A 23,896-nucleotide genomic window follows, 5' to 3' on the forward strand; every position below is an offset into this window, starting at 1 on the left:
GGGTTTATTGACATTTGTAGAAAAAAAAAAAAGTTTTTTCCCCCCTTGTTTCTTAAAATTCTTTTTTTTTTTCTTATGTCATTTTAGAAATTCCAAAAAAAAAATTGAAATCTCAAGCACTCCATTGTGGTACCCCTGCTGGTTAAGTGGTTGATCCACCCCCCTCACTCTCCCCCTTTGCCCCTGGCACCCTGGTCAGATGTGATAAATTAATTTGACAAAAAAAAACACTTTCTTATATAGTCATCTGGACCCCACAAGGGCAAGAGGGACCTTACGGCAGCCATACTGGTTTGAAAATGCTGCCTGTTGTTGGTAGAGAACCAGTTCCAGCATGGAAGCTGCTGGTTCCACGCCTTGAATCCACAGGAGAACATTCCCACTCTGGCCTGAGATGACTAAGAGGATTTGAGGCGAAGGAGAGCAGGTGCTTTCCTGCATCACCAATGGCTCATAGAAACATTTTTAACCTGCATTTGTGCGACACACAATGGCTGCTTCAATGGGGTTCTTCCTGAGTCGCATTTATTCCCCCCGTGGTTTCCTACTTCTCCATTTTTGGGTTTTTTAGTGCAGTAGGAGTAGGCTGCTGAACCTCCCACATGCAGCACTGCAGAACCGAAGGGGTTAAACTGCAAAAGTGTTTAAGAGGAATGTTAGTGACTTGTTGAAAATGATCCTAATTACTTCCACAAGGTGGTTTTCTTTTATCTCTGTTGTTTTCTGCCTGTTTTTTTTTCTGTTTCCCTTCTCCAAACATGTCGGAAACAGTCGAATGCCAGCATTTGAAGTATTTTTATTTCTTTTTCTGTGTGCAGCTGTCAGTCAGTGATTAATGTTGATGATCGGGCTTCTGGTTCTGGCTTGAATCCAGGCTGAACCGATGCACAAAAGGCCGCAGAACGTCGGCTAATCAGATCTCGGAGGTGAATTCTAGCGTCTCATTCATGAGGTGTTTTTTGTTCTAGCTTTCCTGTCCCGTCTTGCCCCCATTTAGCACAAAGCATTGTCTTTTATTTGGCAGGAAAAGCTGCCGCGGGACTCAAACAAAACATGATATATCTGCAGCTCAGGTTTCAGCGTTTGCGGGTCGGGTTCTGCGTAAAAACCAGGGGAAACTCGAGGCTTAAGGCGGGCGGCATCCAGGTGGTGCTGGAGGACGTAGAACTTGTAAAACTCTGCAGTCCTTTTTCTTCAAAGAGCAATAAAAAAAGAGCCGTTTGTTTTCTCACCAGCTGGATGGGGAACAATGGACTCTGGAGGCAGTTCTCAGGGAAATCCTCTGCAGGGTGACTTCACCGGCTTTGACCACAAATGGACATCTGAACGCTGGATCTGAGGAGAATCCCACCAGAATTTGCTGTTCTCATCCTGTTTCATGCTGCAGATGAGACATACAATGACGGTGAGACCTGTCAGCACCCCCCCACCCCCCCAGGGGAGTCTGAAATATGTCACTAACTACTGATAAATGTCTGCATTGACTATTAGAAAAAACAACAACATCCAAACTGTTTTCCTCAAAATGTGGTCCTTTATTTTCTGTTACGGCAACAAGACCCATCCTGCCTGCAGCGGTCCAAAGTGTGTGATCTCCCCCAAACAGAAGAACAGCCAGAAATGTCAATAAAACTGCAGTAGACGGTTTCTGCTCGTCTTCTGCTTCGTGGAGGCCAAGAAAAACTCAGCTTGTTCTCTTGTAAACATCTTAAACATGAGGGGGTGTAGCTTGAGTGAACTTTCGCTGAGGTTGGGGGGAGTTTGAAAGCAGCTTTTGTTTGAGAAAAGCCTTTAATTCTAGAAAAAAAAAAGGGAAACATCATGGGAGCCGTGATGCCACTTGAGGGTTTGTTTTTCTGCTTCAGGGCTTTGAGTTTCAGAAAAAACCCCGGAATAATGACATGAACTCTGCGACCGGCGTGGTGCTGGGTTCATTCTGCAATTGTTTGGAAACTGTTGGTTTATCTTCATAGCAACCATTTTATTTTTTAGTCACCAGGGGGTGAGGAACGGGTCGATGTAGTTTTTAGAAGAATCGTCAAAAGTAGATTTTTGGTAACCACGCCCGCATTCCTTAACGCCGTTCAAAATCTGCAAACTTTATTTCCAACATTTTTGCTAAGGAGCTTCCCGATGTTGCTCTAGGTCTTAGGATGCGATAGATCGAAATTTGTATGAAATGCTAAAGGTGATATTCTTATTTTTTTTATTCAAGATGGCAAACATGACCCAGAGGTCAAAGGTCAACAAACTCTGGTTGTGGTTGAAGACCTAATCTGATGGCGTCTGTGTGAAATTTTGGGAAGATCTCTCAAACAAAACATTTATTTTTCCATGGGGTGCGAAAATATGAAAAGTGCCAAATTTTACACAACTTAGCTCCCAAGCAGTAGGTCCTGTGGCCATCCCATAATATTTCTTAAACTTCCTGTGGCGTTCATCTCTTGTTGGCATTTTTTTTAAACCAAAATGTAATACGTGAATCCTTGGCTTAAGATGAACATAACAATATAACATACGATATGAACATATTAGGAAGGTGGGCGTGGTTAACAAATAACCTCCGTTGCAGAGGAAATCCCAAAATTTACTTTTGCAAATTCTTCTAAAAATTACATTGACCTGTTCGTCAACTTCAAGCAACCAAAACATAACATGGTTGCTATGGAGACAAACCAACAGAAAAGATGCCAAAAAGGCTGACAGGGGCAAAGGGGGAGAGTGAGGGGCGTGTACCAGCTGCTCCGCCAGTGAGGGCGAAGATAAAAGGGCGTGGCGAGGATGGCGCTGGGTAGCTTCATACGTACAATGGCGCTTACGGTTTTAATTGTCTGCGGTTGTGTCCAAATTCCTTCACTACTCTCTTTATAGCGCGTTTGCCATTTTGTAGGGCTGTCCGAATGTACAATTCCAAAATCGAGTGCCCTAGAAATTTTCCAGAAGTCTCTGTGAAAATACAGTGTGCATCGATGCTCACTAGATTGGCGAATAAAGACCACAATGCATTGCTTCCTGTGCACTATGCAGTGAGTAAGGAAGGAATTGTGACACAGCCAATGAGATTTTCACTTCGTGAAATCGATGATGTCATAGTCGCCGTTTAAAAAATAAAAAAGTAGTGAGCATGGTGTCCGAATTACTTTAAAAATCCAGGGCACTAGATAGTCCCGCACTCTGTTTTTTAGTAGTTAGGGAGTAGCTGGAAAATCGGATGCAGCCTTAGTAACTCTAACGCAACATCCTGGTCTCTTTAACCAGACTTTAATTTGAAAAAAACCCAACACATTTAATTGGGTCAGATTGATAATCTGTTGGGTTAAAACAACCCTGTGTTTGGCCCAACACCAGGGTTATAGCATCTCCCAAATTGGGATATTTTTAACCCAGCATTTTTTTTAGTGTGTAGAACATTTATTATTCATGTATGCATTGATTCCTTCACTTTTATACTCCGCTGTATGGCTAAAAAGAATGAGCTAAACCTGAAGAAGAGGAGTTTATATGTTGTTCTAACAGAGTGGGAGTTTCAAACTGTGAGAACACGACTGCTTTCATTTAAATCACTTCTCCCAGAAAGACTGTAACTGTCAGGAGACCAGAAACCAGTGAGAAAGTCGAATCTGAGAAAACCAGTTTGTCCACTTTGCAAAAACAAATCTGTTCAGACTGTAATCTGCAGCGGGAGCTGGATTAAATCAGATTAAAAGACAACTGACACACTTCTGCTTAGTCACACTGCTTAAAGGTTTTTTCCCCAAATGAACCAGCAAGTGGTGTGAGGAGAAGCAGCTCAGAGATCCTCTGAGGAGAACAGATACCTCAGTTTTGAGGGTTTTCTTCCTCTTTTCAGATTAAAATCTATAAACAGAACGTGTAATCTGACTCAAACCACATCTTGTTATTTTAGATTTTTACTAAAGCTAAAGTAAAAAGCAGATTTAGGTAGAGACGAGTGGGCCCATCAAAGCTGGACCTCTTTCCTCTGGTGCACCGAGGAGGCCGGGAAACAGATGGCATGCTGGGAGCTCATTCGCATTGGTAATGCTGGCTGGAGGAATGCTCACAGATGCTAATGACTCCTGTGGCGGACGTGAGCTCCAGCTGCCGTGTGAGCGTTAGGTCGCAGAAAAAAAACTGAAATAGAGAATTCGTCCAATTAACACCAATCGGCGGCTCTTATTCTGAAAATCAGTGCTGGGACCATCGGTTATTATTCTGAAGGAATTCACAGGATTGATCCTCGTCTCTAAAGAGATTTAAATACCTTCCCATCGAGCATCTTCCAGATGGTCCCCCTCATCCTTTGGGGGGGTGGGGGGGTCAATGTATTGCTTCTGAGCATGCTGGGAAAGTGACTTTGTTCTCATGGCTGCTATATTTAAGTGTCAGCGGGGATGTTGGATGCAGACAAGGTCAGAGGTCAACGTGTGTTGGGTTTATACATCAGCTTCTGCAGGCTACGCCGACCCCAATCTGCAGATTACGTTTTAATTTTGAAATTCCAGCTGACGTGGATAAACCTCCTTCGTGTTTCCAGTTTAATCTGTTTTTTATAACTCTGTATGGAAATCAGAATATAGAAGCTGACGATGAATTTTGCAGTAAATACAACAAACTTAAGTCACTGTTGTTGTTTTTTTATTATTAATTTGCTACAAAAGACCCCAAACGCTTTATGATTCCCAAAAATAAGCTGTACATATAGAAAAGAGTAACTGCCAGGTCCCGCCCTGGAACAGTGAGAAGAAAAACATCACCTCTAAAGATTTAAATTGGATAATGTCAGTTCTGAACGTCTTGTTTAGAGATATTAATTCATGAAATTAGCAGCTTCGTTCAGAGTCCTTTGGAATTTCATCTTTTGAATGTTTGTAGAGACTAACAGGCTCCTCAGCAGCAGGTCCAGGCTCATCGGTATTTCAAAATAAAAGCCTGACGCAGCCTCAGCAGTCTGGGAAACCAGGAAATGACTCTTCATCACTGTCCCCATCAAACACCTGCCGTAGATGTGAAGGGCTTCTGATGCAAAGCTCCTCCTCTTCCTCATTTTCTCTCATTTCAGGAGCCTCTTTTTCACGTTGATCCGTCTTCGTCTCCTTCACCTGCGACGGTGTCACTTTCGGTTCTGCCTTTTCGGCCTCGGGGGGCTGGTTCAGGGCTTCGCTCAGAGCCGTGATCATCCTGGCCGCCTCCCCCGGAGCCTCCGAGTGGTCCAGGCTGCAGGTCAAACTGAAGGATCTGAGGGGTCGGAAACAGAGCAACGTGACGTCATTACGGAGGCCCCAGAGGGACGAACGCCGCGGTCACACAGCAGGGGCCCGAACGGAAAATGTCGTCTGTTTGTTTCAAAGCTCACAGATGAGAAAATAAACAAAGAGGAAGTCCATCTATAAATGAGCAGAACGCACATGAAGACTAGCAAGAGTCTGCCGTTATGATGCGGATCACGACACAATCCATATAACAGGACTGTAACAGAGACAATAAAATCACAAATTTTAAAAGAGCAAAACTATCTGAATGCTAATACACTTTTCCATGAATAAAATTAAAAAACATTTTAGTTAACATGTAAGCCCCAGGTGCTTTTATTTTGGTAAGTTAAGATATTCAGTTTTTCAACACTGTCTGGTTTCTACAACAAACTATTTTTCAGTCTGTCAAAAAAACAACAACACAAACTTAACAGTAATTTAATCAATAAGGTTAAATAGGTATGGGTTAAGAAAATAAAGGGCTATTGATTTCAAAGCACTGAACCTTACGAATGTGACAAAAGCTGGTGGATGAAATCATCATAGAAACAATGAAAAAAATCTCAAATTTCTGCTCAAATTAGGGATGGGTACCGTTTGGGTTTTAGCCGGTGCTAAATGGGGACTTTTAAAACAGTTCTGGTGCTTAAATGAACCTGTGCTCCAAAAGTAAAAAACAAATTTTTTTTAAAACACGCCAATTTTCTCCAAAGACGCTTACGTGTGACAAAACAGCGCATCATGGGAAAGGAGAGCGATTGAATCTGCCTCAGATACTTTACTTCCTTCTTTCTGACAGTCTGCACTGCAGCACCGCTTTTCCGTTTTCACAAAGGTGGGTTTCGTCGCCACGGCAACTGCCTTTTATCAGATGATAGAACACGTAACTCTTGTCCATCAGGTGGCTATATTAGAATCTTTTATTGTGAAATACAGATGAACTCTCACTCAATGAATGGCTAGAATAGTACAGAAACACTAAATAGTGACCGACCCGTCCCAAACGAAGTAGCAGAATCCACGTTTTTATACGGTACCAGTGGTTTGGTATGGGTCGGTCCCAACTTGGCAGAGTTCTGGTACCCATCATCACTGATTAAACTGAGTTGTTGGTGTCTAATTGAGCTTTATAACAACAACAACTGTGAGACTAATGAGTGAACGTCTGCTTTACTTTAGGTGGAACACAAAGTAAGACATTGAAACTGCATGTTTGCTCATGAATACTGAAATTAAAATCCTTTTGGCAGCATTTGAAATCAATATCACTATTGCCAAATAAATAGCAATATATCACAGAATTGCTGGGTTTAGGAAATCTCACTTGTGCAAAATCTTTTTCTTGGAGTTCAGGGTGAAGGAAGCCTCGCTGACCCAGCAGGCCAGCATCAGAGCCAGCTGGTCCAGTCCCAGACCGTCCAGCCCTCCTTCTGCGACGAGCTGGTTCCATCGAGCCTGTAAGCAATCACCAAACAAGACAGAGGGCGTTGATGAGTCTGAAGGGTGGGCGGGGTCAGACGCAGGTGGGAGGCAGTACCATCAGGTGATCTCGCAGGACTTGTGCCACGCAGACGTCAAGCGGCTGCAGGCGGCAGCAGCATCCTGCGGGGATGACGGCTGTCTGGGTTTGGCAGGAGGACAAATTCCCTTGGAACTCGGTGCTCAGGTGACCTCGGTGAACATCCATCAGCAGGATGGAAGCCTGCTTGTATTTGGACGCCACGTTGGGACACCACACCTACCGGGAAAAGGAGGGCAGTCTCGTGACACAGAGGCACACCTGCTCAGGAATGTGTGCAGATATGGTTTACATCATGCTGTTCAGGGTTCCTAAAGGTTCAACTTAAGACTTTTTAAAGCCTTTCAGAATAAAATGTAAAAAAATGTAAAAATTAAACTTTGCAGTTGTTTAGCTGAGCTGTGATTACAGGAAGCCTCTAATTTGTTGTAATAAATTAGTTTTTGCTCATTTTTGACTTTTTATGTTGTTACAAACTGCAAAAGCTTGCAAAGAAAACAAGTCATTTATAAATGTTTGGTTTATAATTGAAAAAGGGAGGAATGCTGCAAAAATTTGTCTACATTGAAAACATTTCAAATCTGTCCAAACAAACCGAAACCAAAAAAAAAACTAGTAATAAAAAACACTTTTTTTGGTGTTTTATTCATTAACTTATTCTGAAAGTTTTATTTTTTAATTCTACAATTAGGGGGCTAATCTGACCGCCAAATTAAAAGCACCAAAAATAAATCACATTTAAATCTAGTGAACAGTCTAAACTGCACGATTCGCTTTTTCCTTCAAAATTTAAGGGGAAATAAAAACGGAATGCTAACTGCAGTCTCATTCAAACGGATCCCTAAAACTAAAGTGTGACATCAAACGTGTCTGTTGGCAAAAAAAAAAACAACGGTTGGGGACCACTGCAAAATCACAAAGCCGAGGTTCAGCGAGGTGTGGAGCATCTTTACATAGATACAATCTTTGCTTTAGTGATGCTAAAAGCCTTATGGACAAATCAAAACATCCCGACTTTGCTCAAATGAAAAGACATAATGAAGACTGTTTGTTTATTCTGTACAAGTGAGCCGACATTAGAGCGTTGGAGCCTTCAAAGTTTAAGACCAATGGTTTTTTAATTTGAACACAAATTCTACGGCTGAAGTGGATGGATCTGGCGTTGATGGCCTTTGTGGTTTGTTAAACGCAGAGGAATAAATGGCATTGAAGACCTGTGATGTAAAACTGAATACCTATTTAGCACTTTTTGGTAAAAAGATCAAAGAGATCATCACCAAAAAACTAAATTGGAGGTGAGCTTCTGGATTTTTCCCCACTGTTCTTGGATTAAAGCTGCTTAAATAAATAGAAAATCCTCATCATTTAAGGAAAAAAACTCGGTCACTGACCTTCTGGACCCAGAGCGCCAAGCGCTCCTCCTCCGTGAATCCTTGCTGTCGAGATTCGAGCAGGACGTTGTCCGGAAAGCCTTCGGGAACGTGAAGAGCGGCTCCCGTGTAGAACAGCATGGGGGGCAAAAAGCTGCCGTCGGATAAACCGCAGAGAACGATGTCAATCACGGGCTTCTCCTGATGAGAGGTGAACAGCTGGAAGGCTGAAGGGTTTTGGTTGGAGAACTGGTCGAGGTTGATGAAGACCGGGAGCTCGTCCATGCAGCCCAAGCAGTGAAGAGGAACGGCGAGATTCTGGACCTGAAAGAAGACGAAGCTCGTTCTTCAAGACTGTTTTAGACTGGATGGAGGTCTAGTCGGGGGTCTGTCTGACCTGTGAGAACAGGGTCTTCAGGAAGAAGTGGCTGCTGAGCTCGATTTGATGCAGCTTGTGGTTGTTTGTGGTCTGAACTCCGAGGTCGTGTCTCAGCATGACGTCCACCGTCCAGTTGTAATACTCCTCCAGCTTGCAGCTCCCTCCCAGCGTGGCTCTGGCCGTCAGCAGCAGGACGTCCTCGCCCACCGTCAGCTGCTGCTCCCGTCGATTCAGCACCCACTCCGCCATTTTGTCCGTTTTCCAGCGCCACTTCCTCTTGAGCAGCCCGCGCTGCTGGCGAGTGATCCAGGAGCGAATGACTCCAGGGCGTGTCTGGAAGCGGCGGGAAGCCTGAGCGACGCCGTGACACATTGAAGACAGGATGACCGACAGATTATAGATGGACAGGGTCGAGGTCTGCGGCTGGGGGAGGAAGAAGGAAAACTTTCAGCCTCACCTTTGATCATCCATGCAGAATCCACAGCACAATCCGAATTAAACAGGGTTTGTACACTTTTTTAGCCAGGTTTTCCATAACGTTTCACAGAACTTCCCCAAATAAACACCTTTCCATCAGAGTATTGTAGTCGCCCCGCTAAATCAAACCAAGACTCATCTTGAAACACCAGTTCTAATTGTTTTTGGTGATTTTCGTTTTAATATTTTTAAAAACTCACTGATTCTTGAGTCGGGACAAAAGACCTTAAAGAAAACTGAATCTGTTCCGTTTACTGTTCGTTTTTTAAATGTATACTTGTTCCTAAAAGATTGGGACGCTCGTGTTTGCAGTCACAGTCTGTTTTCAGGTATTTCTGATAGGGATACATGTTCCTAAAAGGGTTTACAGTTATGTCCAATATTGAATAAATTGTCTGAATGCTTGGATATATTTATATGAAAGTTTTTTGTTCCTTTGCTGTATATTAAAAAGGTCAAGTACGATGTGATTGTGCAGTAAAAGAAAAGTTGGGCATTTCAAATAAAGAAACAAAAAGGATATCTAAACTTTGTGTTTCTATAGATGTTTAAATATTGGTATTGGCAAATCTCCATAGCAACCATTTCATATTTTGGTTACCTGAGGGAGACCAACTGGTCAATGCAAATTTGAAAAGAATTGGCAAAAGTAAATTTTGGAATTTCCTTGGCCACAGAGGTTTTTTCTTAACCACGCCCACATTCCTGATAAAGTCCTATGGTGTGTTATATTGTTTCGTTCAGCCTGAGCCAGGGATATATGTATTAGATTTGCACAATATGACAGGAAAAAATGTGAGCAACAGCGAAACGTCACTTTTGCGAGCTCGCTACACCAACGGCGTTCAAAATCTACAAACTTTAAGACCAACTATTTTTTTCCCCAAAGTAGGTTCCCAGTGACGCTTGAGGAGTTACGAAGCGACCGATCGAAATCCCTGGGAGGAGTTCAAATTAGTAGCAGGTACGAAAGGTGATTTATTCTTTTGGGAAAAGATGGTGGCTTCTTCCCAGGGTCAAAGGTCAACGAAACTTTGGTTGTGGTTGCAGATATAAGTTGGTGGTTTGTGTGTGTGAAATCTTGTGAAGAACTAAAGTTTTCTTTTTCCACGCTGTGCGAAAAATCGCCAAATTTCACACTTTCCCACAAAATTGCAGCCAAATTGGAGGTATATGATATAATTGCGAAAAACAACCTGGCCCCTGCAGTCCAGGACTTCTGCGGGATGCGTTACCTTTTCCAGGTCTGGCGATGTGACGACCTTTTCCAGGTCGGGCTGAGACGCCATGATCTTGACGGTCATGGCCGGAGTGAAAGAGGGTTTCGAGTTGGAGTTGAGAGGCTTGATGGTCAGCTGTTTGGAGGGTTCTTTGGAGGGGACCAGGTGGATCGGTACAAACTTTCCCTCCCCGCTGAGGGTCACCGTGGGCCTGAGGAGGAAGAGTATTTTAAGAGTTGCACACCATCAAAATACAGGAAATAACACCACAACAGGAAGGTAGGCGAGATTACACAACTTGTTTTATTTTTGGAAGACAACTTGCTGCATTTTCTTTCACTGATTCACTTAGAAATCTATCGTTAGTAAAATATGGAAACTCAGCGTGCCTAAATGCAGATTAAAAAAAAAAAAAAAAATCAATAAATTGTCTTTTTTTTTAATCTGATACAATCTTAACACTAAAACATTAACTAATAAGAACAAATATGTAAATTATCAAACTAATTTCTAGCAGTAAAAACCTGTCGGTACATTTAGAATAAAAAAAATATTATTTTGAACACCAACTACTTTATTTTTCTGCAGATTTTGATGAGTGAATGTTGTCTTTACCTGTCAGAACTGCACTTCTTAGCTTCTTCTTCACTTTGATCTGAAACTAAACACATTTATCAAAATACTTTGCTTAATTCTATGAATATTATTTTGTTTTTTTAGGAAAACAAACAGACTAACAATAAATTTCTACAGGAAAAAAACAACAACAAACGGACAGAATTAGTTTATTTTTTTAGTTCAATCCAGTGGTTTGTCCTGGACTAAAATAAAATAAAAGTAAAAAATTTCCACAGTAAATGTTGGACTGAGGATAAAGTGCACAAAAACTCTACCTTTGCTTAATATCCTTGCAAATCCATGTGACGGATTCTCGTTCAGGTGGTTTGCTATGACATCGCCTCTGAAGCTGGAAAGCGAGCATGCGACGCATATTACTTCCTCAGACAACCTGAAAATAGAAAAATAAAAAGCCCATGATGAGATTTAATGAGCTGCAGATGAGAAGGAGCTCTTTGCCTTCAGAGTGAGATTCTGTGGGAACCTTGGGTCGGGCTGGAAGATGACTGGAAACTGCCGGGCTCTCCTGCTGGTGGTGTGATTACTGCGCCAAAGAAATTCAACAGTTTTAGAGATTCATTTTTAAACAGCCTTTAGAGAAATACATTTAGAAATGGAAGATCTCTGAGGAGCTGTCATACTTGATCATGTGGTTGGCGTAGGAGGCGGAGCAACAGGTGACAAATCTGCAGAGGGAGCAGCGGACCACAGATGGAAAGTGACGTTGGAAATCTGGAACGGAGGCCAGACACTCGATGCAGGACTGAGACGCCCTGCAAAGCAGAAGCAGACGTTTAAGAGGCTAGAATAAGACACGTCTTCTATAAAAGTATAAATGTGTCCGGGTAATTATAAATTTAAGAAAAAAAAAAGATTAAAGATACCTCTTCTTAAAAAAAAAGCAGCACTTTATTCTCAAACACAAAATCAGAGCTGACGGATTCAAGTAAAAGCCAAGATAAAGGGTAAATCATACGGTGCATTCAGGGTCCCACACTTTCACGAACATAAACTAAAGATGTTTATAGTTTCAACAGCCTCCACACAAAACATTAAACATGAGTGTTTGCATAAGAAAGTGGACTTCAAGTATGTAAACAGAGCGGCTGAATGTTAAATATCCAACATTGAAACAAATCAAGCAGTAAAACAGACCTGAGAAATGCGAGAAGTTGTGGCAGAATAAAGAAACGAGTCGCACAGCAGATAAAAGAGTCTAATAAACAACAAAAAAACGATTATATGCTGATAATATGTTGCATTATTTCTGGAAAAAGGGCCTAATTTAAATCCATGTTTGTAGCCAAAACAACTTAAAACCAAAACTATAATTTCTCTTTTTTAATAAGCAAAAAACAGATTTTCTGATGTGATTTTACTATGAAAAAAAGAGGTTAACAAAAATTCAGACTGTTGAATATTTCCAACCACAACAGAACAGGAGGATCAGCATGCAGAGGCGTGGAACCTGTACCTGTCCGTTTTCAGTCCCGACAGTCTCAAACCCTCGACCGCGTTCTTCTTAGGAGCTTCCTGAATGGGAGGAGGCGAGGAAACATTTACAACCTGGAGATCAGAAGAAGAAACAACAAATACTGTTTTTTTTTTTTTGGCTTTCGTTCAAAGCTCAGCCAATGACTGTATCCGAGAATGAAGTTATTTTCTCACAAAACATCTATGAACGGTTGCTTTCAGTGTGGTTCTCTGGAGAACTAAACGCTCAAAACGTCTTTGCAACGTGTCAGCGTCTCGTCTTTTTTAAAATGTCAGAATGATGCATTTCTTTATGAAATATTTTTGCTTTGTTGCATAGCTCCTTCTTTTGCAAAACGTTGTCTGATAACCGGAAGACTCCCAAGAAAACAAACATTTTTTGTTTATTTTAATGGATAAGAAAATGGTGTGGAAATTGGAGGTGGAAATTTCTACAATTTCTTCAAAATGTTTTGATGTCAGCAGATGAAACATGGTTTCGGTACAGGAACCTGCTTCAGTGGAAGTAAGACAAAAGTAAGAAAAATAAAAGCTTTGGACATTTTCAGAAAGAAAAGAATAATATATAAGTCTGCCGTTGCAATTTCTTATTATTCTTTAGCAGGGCCACTTGTGTTTTTAGGAGAGTTCACATGAACTGTTCTACTAACAAAGAAAGATTAATGGCTTTTCAAACATCACTACTAGGACTGTGCATTTTTGCTTAGGTGGCGATTTGATTCACTGATGGAACTACGACTCTTACTTTTTAACATAATGTATTTGTTGCATTATGTATGTCTTTTTACTGGATGTATAAAATTAAAAGTTTTCTGTATTAAATCACCATCATTCATACCTTTATTTAGAACAGGAGATCAGATTAAAAAAAACTGGGTCCTGCTTTTCTTCTTTACTTCCCTTTTTTGTTGTGCTGCATCTCAGAGCGAGGCGGCTTTTCTATAATTCAGAATCCGCTAGAATTACGTTGCGTTGAAGAGTTACTGTATTTGAAAGAATGTAAGAAACTAGGGGCTAAAGCAAATTTGTGTTTTTTTATGTCAGTAAATGGAACTTCAGTGTCATTTCTTTCAACTACAAGAAAACCTTCGATGGTTTTACTTTGAAAATGGGGAACTTCATCGACATTTCATTTCGAAGATTTGCTTACTTTCTGCCTTTTTTGAGTTTATACACTTAAAATCCAACATTATTCTGCATTCAGAGCAATAAATACATCGTTTTCAATGTTTATTTTTTACTACACTATATTTATACAAATCGCGAATCAGCGATCTTGGACGTTGCGAATATTCAGATCGCAAGTATCCGAGTACTCGCATACTCGTTACACTATACAGTGTAACTAGTCATATTTATACAAATCGCGAATCAGCGATCTTGGACGTTGCGAATATTCAGATCGCAAGTATCCGAGTACTCGCATACTCGTTACACTATACAGTGTAACTAGTCAATACTGCAAAAAAACAAAAATAGCCATCCAAATGATCATTAAGTTCTTGATGGAGTTTGGAAAAAATATATCTATATAAAATACTACCGCTGCCAAAGAACCGCTGAGCTGCACTTTTGAAGTGTTAAAGATGCAGAAAAAAATGTTTTCAGTAGATGACGTTTGTGTGTGAGCCAATAATTTATATTCTTCTGGAAAAACAGGAACCTGCTTCGGTTTGTGGAACACGGAACCAAAAAGAAATTCTGTTCTCACCTTGCATGGAGTGATCGACTTCAGTACACCGTTTTGACTTTTAGGTCCTCCAACCATAGCGTACATCCGCACAGTCACCTGTAGACAAAAATCACCTTATTTAATACAAACATGTGCCAATTCCCCTTTAAAAGAATCCCCTAAAACTGATAAAAATCATAAAGTTTCCCATTAAACTCGTTTCACATATCGTTCAGATATACACAGAATCCTTGTATAAATAAACATGTCTGCGCCATTGACTATATAACAACTGGAGCGAGTGAGTGTGATGTCACCCATAGAAAGAACAAGGTCTACCTCCAACCTAGCTGAGTCGATTCTGTGGCCATTTTTTTTGACCATTTGGAGACGGATGACATCAGTAGGCAGTGATTGGTCCGAGTCTGTCTGAATTAACGTTTCTATGGCAACTACTGTCAATAATCAGGATTCAGAGAATCTGTCAATCAAATGTTTCCAGCTTTCGAAGTGACGGCAAGCGGGAACCGCGTTTTATTGAGGCTGCTGATTGGCCAGTTTATAAGCTGAATAACTTGCACTACAGTAAAAATATGAAGAAAAAAAGATTATCAAGAATTAAAAACAGGTAGTTTGGTTATTCTGTTTGCAATGGGAGGGGGGAGGGATCAGTCCAGTTCTCATATACAGTCAATGGTCTGCACTGAAACGTAGCTCTGCCGCTGCAGAAAGTAGCTGAGGTTTCACCATCAGACAGCAGGATGTGTGTTTCTGACTGAATGTTTCCTGTGTCAGACCAGCACACTGCAAGATGAGGTTTTCGGTGCCGTAAATTCTTCTCATAAATGTTTCGGTTGAATCCTCTGAATGAGATCAGGTGTGCTGCCATCAGGTGAAACCCGTGGCCTGTGGCTTTCTTTACCTTTGTTCCAGGCTTGAGTCCACAGAGCTGAGGGGGTTTGATGTGAGTTTTGTGACACAGCGCATTGTGCTCAACGCGTTCTTTCACGTAGAGGAAGTGAAGACGACACTTGTCACAGCTAAGCTTGTGCTTCCTCTGCAGACACACAAGTTCTTATAAATTATGCAAGCAATTAAAAACAACTGAAGACTTCCCTTCAAAATGACTCATTTTGAGCAGCGTCAAACCCAATGTGGTCATGTTTTCTGTACCTGGTGGCGAGCAAAGTGCTGCTGGTAGCAGATGTTGCTGCGCAGAACCCTCAGGCAGAACTGGCACAGCAGATGCTTGGTGTTTGCATGCGTGTCCTGGAAGTGGGACCAGACGTCGGAGTAAAAGGACGAACGGAAGTCACACACCTGCAGAAAAAGTTCACAGAGCACAGTTGTCTTTGAGCAACAGGTTGTGAAGATGTAAAGTGTGTTGTTGTTGTTTTTTGGCAGGCAGGCAGGCAGACCTGGCAGATGTACGGCATCTCTCCAGGTTTGTGTGTGGTTTTCATGTGCCGCATGAAGGCCGGTTCGTCCTCAAACGCCAGCTCACATATTCGACACAGCGCTACGAGAAAAAGCCATTCTTAATACATACAGATGAATATTGCAACAATTTTCCTTATAAAATAATATTGAAAACAACAGAAAAACAGTTTAGGTAAAGGGGGAATAGGTTCTAAAAATAACCAGAAATAGAGGAAATCTTCAAAGTAGCAAACTTGCTCTTTTATAGACAGTTTAAATCCGTTTCTCAGACAGACATGAACATTTTCACACTTTTCTCTCTTGTTTAAGCTCCCAAAGTTGTAGAAAAATAAGTCCAGGATTATAGAATGAAACAGTTTTGCTCACGATCAAAGATTTAAGTAGATTTGTCAAACTGAATGCCTTCTGTAGAGGAGAGACAGAACTTTATCGAGATTTATTCACGGTAGTCTAATAAAATATGCAAAATTGCACCCAAAAAATATATTTATGAGACAGACTGGAACCACAAGACGCACAACTTGAAATTACAGCAGCTTAAAACGAGCAATGAATTCCAAACACCTCCTTCGCACAATAATCTTAAAATAGTACGCACCAATCGCCCGACACACAAAACTGCATTCACGCTCAGATCTGATTTGAGACTTTTCATGTCTCCAGATTCATGTATAGATGATGCATTTAAAGGCTGCTAGAATGCTGGGTTATCATAGTTTTCTGATAAACCCTTATCACTTTGTGACGCTGCCTGCCGTTGCCGTGGCTTTAAACCAGAGCTCAGGAAAGAGCAGGAAAGGCGCTGCAGCCAGGGAGAAATTAGTTTTAAATCTTAATTATCAGGGCATGTCGGTCTAAGAAAGTGTAAAAAATTATCAAGTTTTTACTAAATATTATTCACAATAAAGTCAAAAGCGCGTTATCAGACAACTCTGATGACCCAGCTTTCTAGCAGCATTTAAACGCATCATCTACCCATATCTGGAGACGTGAACAGTCTCAAATCTGATCTGTGTGCAAATGCAGTTTTGTGTGTGTGTGTGTGAGAGTGTCAGGTGATTGGTGCGTGCGATCAAAAGATCTGTTTGCCTAGGAGCCGTTTTGAATTCATAGCAGCTGTAATTTCAAGTTGCGTAATTTGTATTTCGTATTTCATTACATGCGAAAAAAACAATTGCAAGTAGTTACACACAAAATGTATGAGTTGCAAAGCAAGAATTACACACACACAACTCCAAAGTTGCACATAAACACGCAGACACAAGGTACAAATGCAGGATTAAGCATTGGCTGAAACTATTTTCTCTCCATACTTTTAAGGTTTATCCACTAAAGATGGAAAAAAGTCAGTTTGTAAAACATGTTTTCCGTTGGAAACAATGTTGTCTGTTTACATGAAAGGACTGAGTGTTTTCTAGATGTTCCGTTTCTATTTAGGTGCTTCTGTTACTATTTTACTATCAGCTAAAATGTTGTGAACATTTTCAGCATTGTTGTAAAATGATCCAAAACAACAGTGATGTTTATGTGTCGTTTATCGCTAAAGATTCCCATGAGGTTGACAGAAGTCATAATTATCATGTCTTTCCTTCCAAATCTTTGTATTTTTATCCTTTATGTTTTGATTCCCGTTATAAACGATGGTGGTTAAATACATGTTCTCTTAATTTTCATGCAAGCAGTAAAAAGCCATTCAAACATATCCAATAGTAAGAATTGTGGCTTAATCTGAGAATCACGCATCTCGATTTGTGAATGATCCACAGCCCCACACATCCTGTTGTTGGGAATCAGGAGGAAAACTCGGAGGGCTTTGGCGGTACACACCTACGGACTTCGAGCAGATGTGAACCGCTTCCAGGTGACACTGCAGCTTGGAAGAAGACGGGAAGTTTCGGAAACAGTGAGAGCAGGAGGGCACGGGGTCAACCTCTTCTTCATCCTTAGACATCATGGTCACGTGCTGCTGCATGTGGTGCATCAACCTGTAAAATACGAAACCTTCTGTTTTTGCATTTCACAAATGAGTTCAGCTGGGGCCGATTTAAGCTGCTTAAGAGTTTACTGCTCAATAAAAATGTTATTTCTCACTTGATGTTGTTCAGGAGGGACTGGGAGCAGATGATGCAGGTGAAAGGTCCACTAGACCTTCCACCTGTGAGGTCAGCTTGGCTACCACTTCGCCCGGGATCCTTTCCATAGTAAAAATCTTCCAACAGGATCACCATTTTGGCCTCGGCGATCTCTGTAGTGGGCTTGGGGAGATCCTGATCCTGGGAGGATGAGGACACTGAGGGAAAGGTAAGGCTGGAGAAGTCCTCATCTGACGTTCTTTGAATCTTCGGAGGCGGAGCGGCATCTTTAGCCTAAAAGGAGAAGCGCACGAATACAGATTAGGAACTGTATAGAAAAATGTTTTAACATGCATTCATAAATTATCTCTGAATTCACATTTTTGCACAAAACGTTTCATTCAGGTGATCTTCACAAACGTTCATACACATACCACCAGCTTAAGTTTAATTTAATTTCAAATTTAAATTCCTCCTAGGAATTTCAATATATTGCCTCCTAACTCTTCGATGATTGGAATTAGAAGTTGTAAATTTAGAACAGCATTAGTGTGGTGGCGGGCAAAAGTGGCATATCCTTGTTGCTCGCACATATTTTTTTACCATAGTATTGTAAACTAAAATAGCTGGTTCAAGCTGAATGAATTAATACAGCGTACGATATGAACATATTAGAAGTGTTAAGGAAAAACTTCTGTTGCCCAGCAAACCCGAAAATGTACTTTTGCCGATTCTTCTGAAAATTGCATCAACCTGTTCGTCTCCCCCTGGCAAACAAAAAATAATATGGTTGCTATGGAGATAAAACCAATAGAAAGGCAGCATTTTTGAAAACAAGCAGAGGACGGTTGCTTCCATGAAGTGCGTTAATTCTGATAATACACACCTCAAAGGCCATTAACCAACTTATACCACGGTCACAAAAATATTTGTATTCAACCAGTTTTTAATACTTTTTAATCCACACCCAGCAGCCAATCAGAATCCAGTATTCACCTGGACCATGGTGTAACATGTAATAAGATTTGATACTGAATTTATGAACATGTTTTGATCAGAAATTTGAGAACTTTTATGACGTAAACTCACCGCTGGGGGTCCCGCCCAAATTGAGAAACCTTTATTGGAGCTCTGCGGGTCTTTGTTGTTTTTCTGAGTCTGGTTCTTGCTCCTGTTCCTCCTTTTCTGGTTGATGCTGCGCCTCTTCATGTTTCTCAGGCTCAGAGCGATGGAAGGACTGCACAACTGGAGAGGAATAGAGGATCAAAAGACAGAAGGAAGAGTCTGCAGAGCAACACCCAGGCATCACTTCTGAGGGACTTACACACATGAATCCTCTCAACTCTGTTACGAGTTTGTACTGGGCGCCGCAGGCTTTGCATTTGGGGGGGGTGGCAGGTTCAATCTCCCCTAAACGCAGTCGGACAATTTAGACAAACAATGAATCCAAGTCAGAATTGGCTGTTGATGGAGCCGTTTCGTTATTTATGCACAATTGTAGACTTTTGCCGACATCTTTAAAAAGTTTTTGCTCAAGTAACTTTTGTTTACATCAGATTTTAGACAAATGCAAAACACTGTAAACATAAATTACCACTAAGACAAACGGGAAAGCAGTTTAACCAACTCATGAATCAAAATTCACTTAATGAAACCACAATTAAAGTAACTTTTTTTAGTATCTCCGCTTTTTACTGTTTAACAATGGCTGGAACTTGTTAATTACCGTAAATGACATCAATAATCCAAACATCAGGATTATTTGTGCACAAGGACAATCCTTTATATTTTACTGCAAAGAAGGGGGAAAAAAGACCCCCAGTTAAGAACCAAACCTTTTCGTAGGAGTTTGTTGGCTGCTGGTTTGCTGTTGAGGCCTTTTTGTTTCGGGACCGCTGGAGGTGTGCATTGAGGAAGGCTGGACTTTGGAGGCGACGTCCCACCAGAGGGAAAAGGAGCGCATTGTGAAGGAGAATCACTTGTGAAGTTCACATTGTGGTCATTTAGAACCTTCTGCGCTGCTTCGCCTGAGACCACACCTGGATTAAAATGAGCGTTAACGTAGATGCAATAACCACCAAACCTTCACAGGCACTGATCAGCAGGCGTTAGGGTTTTGTTGGTTGCATTGAGTACCTGTGATGATGGGAATAGGGTCAGACTTGGGTGAGGGGTCATGTTCTCCAGGAGAAGGAGGAGGTGAAAGCCTCGAGGAGGTGACAGAAGAATTTAAGGAGCCTGTGGCGTTGAAGAAATGCGTCCCTGCAGGACTGTGGACAGTCAGAGTGACTGGAATCTGGATGGAGGTGAATCCACTGGTGGATCCTCCAGGATGGGAGCACAGCCTCAACTCTGCACCTTTAAGACAGAAGAAGTCATGACTGACTAAACACATGCACCCCCCCCCCCCCCATGATATTAAATATAATACTTAGAATAGTTATTTTTAATATAAAGGACAGCTTGAAAGTTTAATTCTTACAAACAGAGACGACTGTAATTGATGGATAAATGTTTAATCCCAATTATTTTGGTCACAATTATTTTCTTGTATCTCGGTAAACACATTCTTAATGTAAAGGAAAGGATGCTAAATGACTAAGTAAACTAACTAGTTTTGCACGATAATATACACTACAAAAATGCTTCAAGTTGTCAATGCTTCACAGTTGAATTTTGGAAAAACAAATACTTGCTTATTTAAAAAACACAGACTGACCTCCAGATGGCGTGTTGACAGGTCTGCCATTGACAGTGAAGCCAAGAGATGAACCTGCAGGCTAAAGGAATTTATGTAAGGAAGAATATGAGACTATGAGTGGGGTGATCATTAAAAAACAAAAAGACAAACAGGTTATACCATAAATGACTGTCACAAAATGAGGATTTATTTACCTTTTCTGTGCTGCTGACTTTCATGAGTTTGCAGTTAGACAGAGGCGGAATTGGAACTGGAGTTATCTCGACTTGTGAAGAGTCACTTTCCTTTTTGATCTCCATCAGATTGACAAATGTTCTCACCACTGAACGAAACACATTTAATTACAGAGCAGTAATACCTAATTAATAAACTAGAGTACTTCAAACAAAGGAACACAACAAATAGCTTTTATTGCTGATTTTATGGCAGACTATGTTAATCTACCAGTCTGTTTGCAAAGAACAACAGTTTTACAGATAAGTTAACACAACAAAATTCTATATTGTTATTGCTTGTAATTTTTTTACTGGCAATACCATTTTTCTTCAGGAAAACATGTAGATGTTTTGCAAAAACAAATGAATATAAATGAGTTTACATGACTTTTAAGCAAGCATAGAACTGCTTTTTTTTAGTGCAAACTTATTTTTAGAAAACAATCTCCTTTCTTGTTCAGCTAAAATGTTTAAAAAAATCAGTCCAACCTTCATGCAGTTGTGGCTTCTGTTTTGCAACCACCGTCTCTGGTGTGTCATCCAACGCGTCAAACTTCTGCTCATCACAGTCCATCATCTTTACCTGAAAACAAAGTCCTTCGGTTAAAAAAAAAAAAAAAAAAAAAATCACACTTGCAACATTTTGGTAAAAACAGAAACATTGAACACCTAAAAATAAGCTGTTTTAATATTACAAAAAAATTAACTCAAGGAGGGAATCCAGTAAAGTTACTTTACTTTCATGTAACTTCAATTCAATTCAATTTTATTTGTATAGCCCAAAATCACAACAACAGTCGTCTCGATGGGCTTCGAAGTAAAACATGAACTCAAAAGGATCACGAATACAAAGAGTTCAATAGGAAAATACTAAAATGAACTAACAAGCTGACTAAGCTATTTCATGCCCAAAATATACAATAAAACTGTCTGAGGTTTGAACCCCCCCTACTCATCAACCCATCCAGCATCAACAGACACAAAAAACTATTTAAAAGAAACCGTCCAATGCTGATGTGTATGATCTCTTGATGTTTTATTAATTGATTTGTTTATTAATTAGAAACATATGATTGCAACTAATAGTTGTAAGTATTGACTAATCTACAAATAATTGCTTTTTAGTTAGTTTTAAAAGCAATTATTTCCATTTTTATCTATAGTTTAAATGTAGCAGCAGAAACAATTTTACTTTAGATTTTTTAATTGCTTTTCTGTTATATATAGAGGAAAGCTCTTCAAGTCCCACTCCGATCATCTTTTGATCTATTTTCAGAGCATTCCCAGTGTTCTTTTAATTATGGTTATCCTGTTTTTAGACAAACTCAAAAAAACTGTGTTGTTTGCTAGGACATCGTTTTTCTGCAGAGCGGCAGGAGTTCAACAAAAATCCGCCTTTGAGTGGTGAGAAGGACTGTTGGCACGCAAGTAAACCTGTTCTCATTTCCCACAATGCCTTTGTTTACGAGCTGTACCGCTAGCTCACAGCCCTTCGCACGCCCAACCTTACATCACCATCATAAAAACAGCAAAATCAGAGCTATCCAGCCGTACAGTTTAGATTCAGATTCCAGCTCAGACGAGGACAACAAAGACGTTCATGGATCTATTTGTCTACAAGTTGATGCATTGGAATAGAGCGGAGCAGGGAGCTGGTGGCCTGCCAATTGTACTTTATAGGTAGAAATGGCATTTTTTTGGTCTGATCCTGATTTACTATTATTTGAATAAAGAAATACTCAGGAAACACATACCAAAATACAATTTTCATTGGAGAAGGTCTTTAAGAGAGTAAGGACCATGGCCCTGACAGTTACTGACTACTTTTTCCATACACTGGAAGAACTACGCAGTTATAACTGCATTTAAAAGCTCAGAATATATTTGAAGTCCCACTCTGTTCACCTTTTGATCTACAGTGTTGTAAAATTGTGTTTTTTTTTAATCATGTTTTCGTGGCTTTTGTTATGATGGAGTACATATGCAAAGAAATTAGGGTTAAAATGGCATTTCTGAGTATTTCTTTTTTCAAACTGTTGAATTCGGAGCAGACATCAAAATGCTGCTTGATAAAGCTTGTAGCGGTAACATAGGTGCTACAATCGGCTATCCACAAGCGTCTGCTTGATGACACAGAGATCTAAGTACGTCTTGGTTTTTCCTGTCTAAGCTGGAAAAACTGTATTGGCTGGATAGCTCCGATAATGTTGAGGTTGTAAGGGACTGTAAGATAGCAGGAGAGTGCGTTAATATGTGGATTATGGGAAGCGATGGTGGGCTTACTCTGCTAACCAGAGCTACGCCCAAAACTCAGAGCCAAATTTCTAATGAATAACTTCCGCTCTGAGAATGAGAATCTAGGTTTATCGATTCTGGCTAGAACCTGCATTATGATGATGAAACCAATAATCAATAAATAAACGTATAAACTGGGAACCCTTTTACAATAGATCAAAAGATGATTGGAGTGTGACTTTTAAATGTTCTGAAATGATCTCAAAAATGTATTTAAATGTCAAAATGAAGACAGAAATTTTACATTTGACTATCCTTTACGCCACAACAATTTGACAATGACACCAGTTGACAAAAGTTATACAAGTTGCTTTAAAAACAATACTAAAATTGGCCAATATCTTTTCTTAAAAAATGTTCAAAATATGCTTTAAGTTTTGGTTGAGCAAGCAGAAAAGGGGTTAACTATAATTGACAAAGATTTCACACCTTATCGTCGTGCTAGCTTACAATTACGAATTCTCTACGATTTATTGTTTAACGTGGTTGTAGCTAAAAGTTTTCCCTTTTTGGTAGCAAAGACTAATTAACACTATTAAAACTTCATACTAAGTTGTATTCATATCAATACTCATAACTAAAAACAATAAATCATGTACACTTCAAATGTATTAGCCCTGTTGGTAAGCAAGCTAAGCTAATGTGCTATTTAGATGAGAGATTTCATGAAATTACAAAGCTATGTTCATCCAAATTACTGAATGTGATTCAACGTGAAATTGTTTTTAATAACTTTTTCTTCTCGTAATCTTACATACAGACAGTTAAATGTGTCATTTACTAAATAGAAACTAGCTTTACCAGACTTAAACCCCCACTCACTCAGCAGCTTTAGCTAACAATGCTAAATTAGCCGAAAAGCTAACTGTGGGGTTGCATTTACTTTGTAAGAAATGCAGTCCAAACAAGAGTGTAACGTGTCCACTTACCTCACATGGACTTTTCAAATGGCAAATACATAACTATTTCGTTAAAATTGTTACTTTAAAATTTGCGGTTTATAAAATAATAAATGCAGCGCCCGTTGGTCTCCGGGACATGTCTCATAGCATTTGAAACCATAAACACGCTCGACTCTGCCTTCGTTGTGCGGCGAGAACTCCGCCGTGTATCCTTCCGCTTTCTCAATGGATCTTGCCGTCTCTATTAGTGGTACTACATTCACGCAA

General features: G+C 40.3%; 1 protein-coding gene and 1 long non-coding RNA gene across 3 annotated transcripts; one reads left to right on the top strand and one right to left on the bottom strand.

Annotated features, from left to right (window-relative positions):
• The first annotated feature begins 1,235 nt into the window (after positions 1-1,235).
• On the top strand, positions 1,236-5,238 carry LOC105355032 (uncharacterized). The gene is made up of 2 exons (XR_909541.3): positions 1,236-1,405; positions 5,063-5,238. It is a non-coding gene; the product is annotated as an uncharacterized LOC105355032 (long non-coding RNA).
• LOC101162766 (pogo transposable element derived with ZNF domain) lies at positions 4,622-23,881 on the bottom strand. 2 transcript variants are annotated; one of them, XM_004073920.5, is made up of 25 exons: positions 23,657-23,881; positions 20,922-21,015; positions 20,412-20,539; positions 20,236-20,296; positions 19,653-19,874; positions 19,352-19,555; positions 18,841-18,926; positions 18,606-18,761; positions 17,536-17,810; positions 17,272-17,429; positions 15,423-15,523; positions 15,178-15,324; positions 14,927-15,061; positions 14,044-14,121; positions 12,313-12,371; positions 11,480-11,611; positions 11,323-11,382; positions 11,114-11,229; positions 10,836-10,881; positions 10,236-10,431; positions 8,542-8,946; positions 8,166-8,468; positions 6,793-6,993; positions 6,580-6,710; positions 4,622-5,238 (listed from the first exon to the last, which is right to left on the bottom strand). In XM_004073920.5, exons 2-25 carry the CDS (start codon positions 21,007-21,009, stop codon positions 4,944-4,946), a joined length of 3,783 nt encoding a protein of 1,260 aa, XP_004073968.1. In that variant the 5' UTR covers positions 21,010-21,015; positions 23,657-23,881; the 3' UTR covers positions 4,622-4,943. The 2 variants fall into 2 exon arrangements, with proteins under 2 accessions (XP_004073968.1, XP_011479009.1); XM_011480707.4 differs by having other exon boundaries at positions 12,313-12,404.
• Between the last annotated feature and the right edge of the window lie 15 nt (positions 23,882-23,896).

This window comes from Oryzias latipes, chromosome 11 (genome assembly GCF_053564925.1).
Source record: "Oryzias latipes strain Hd-rR chromosome 11, Olatipes_Hd-rR_3.1".
In the NCBI taxonomy this organism is placed as follows: domain Eukaryota; kingdom Metazoa; phylum Chordata; class Actinopteri; order Beloniformes; family Adrianichthyidae; genus Oryzias; species Oryzias latipes.

What these genes read in the sequence shown, in the direction of transcription:
- LOC101162766 (XM_011480707.4), bottom strand. Translation starts at nt 21,009, where the DNA reads ATGATGGACTGTGATGAGCAGAAGTTTGACGCGTTGGATGACACACCA. An exon ending in AGATGCCGTACATCTGCCAG is followed by an intron (nt 15,325 to 15,422) that starts GTCTGCCTGCCT and finishes CTTTTTCTGCAG; the next exon opens with GTGTGTGACTTCCGTTCGTC. An exon ending in TGCAAGGATATTAAGCAAAG is followed by an intron (nt 10,882 to 11,113) that starts GTAGAGTTTTTG and finishes AAATGTGTTTAG; the next exon opens with TTTCAGATCAAAGTGAAGAA.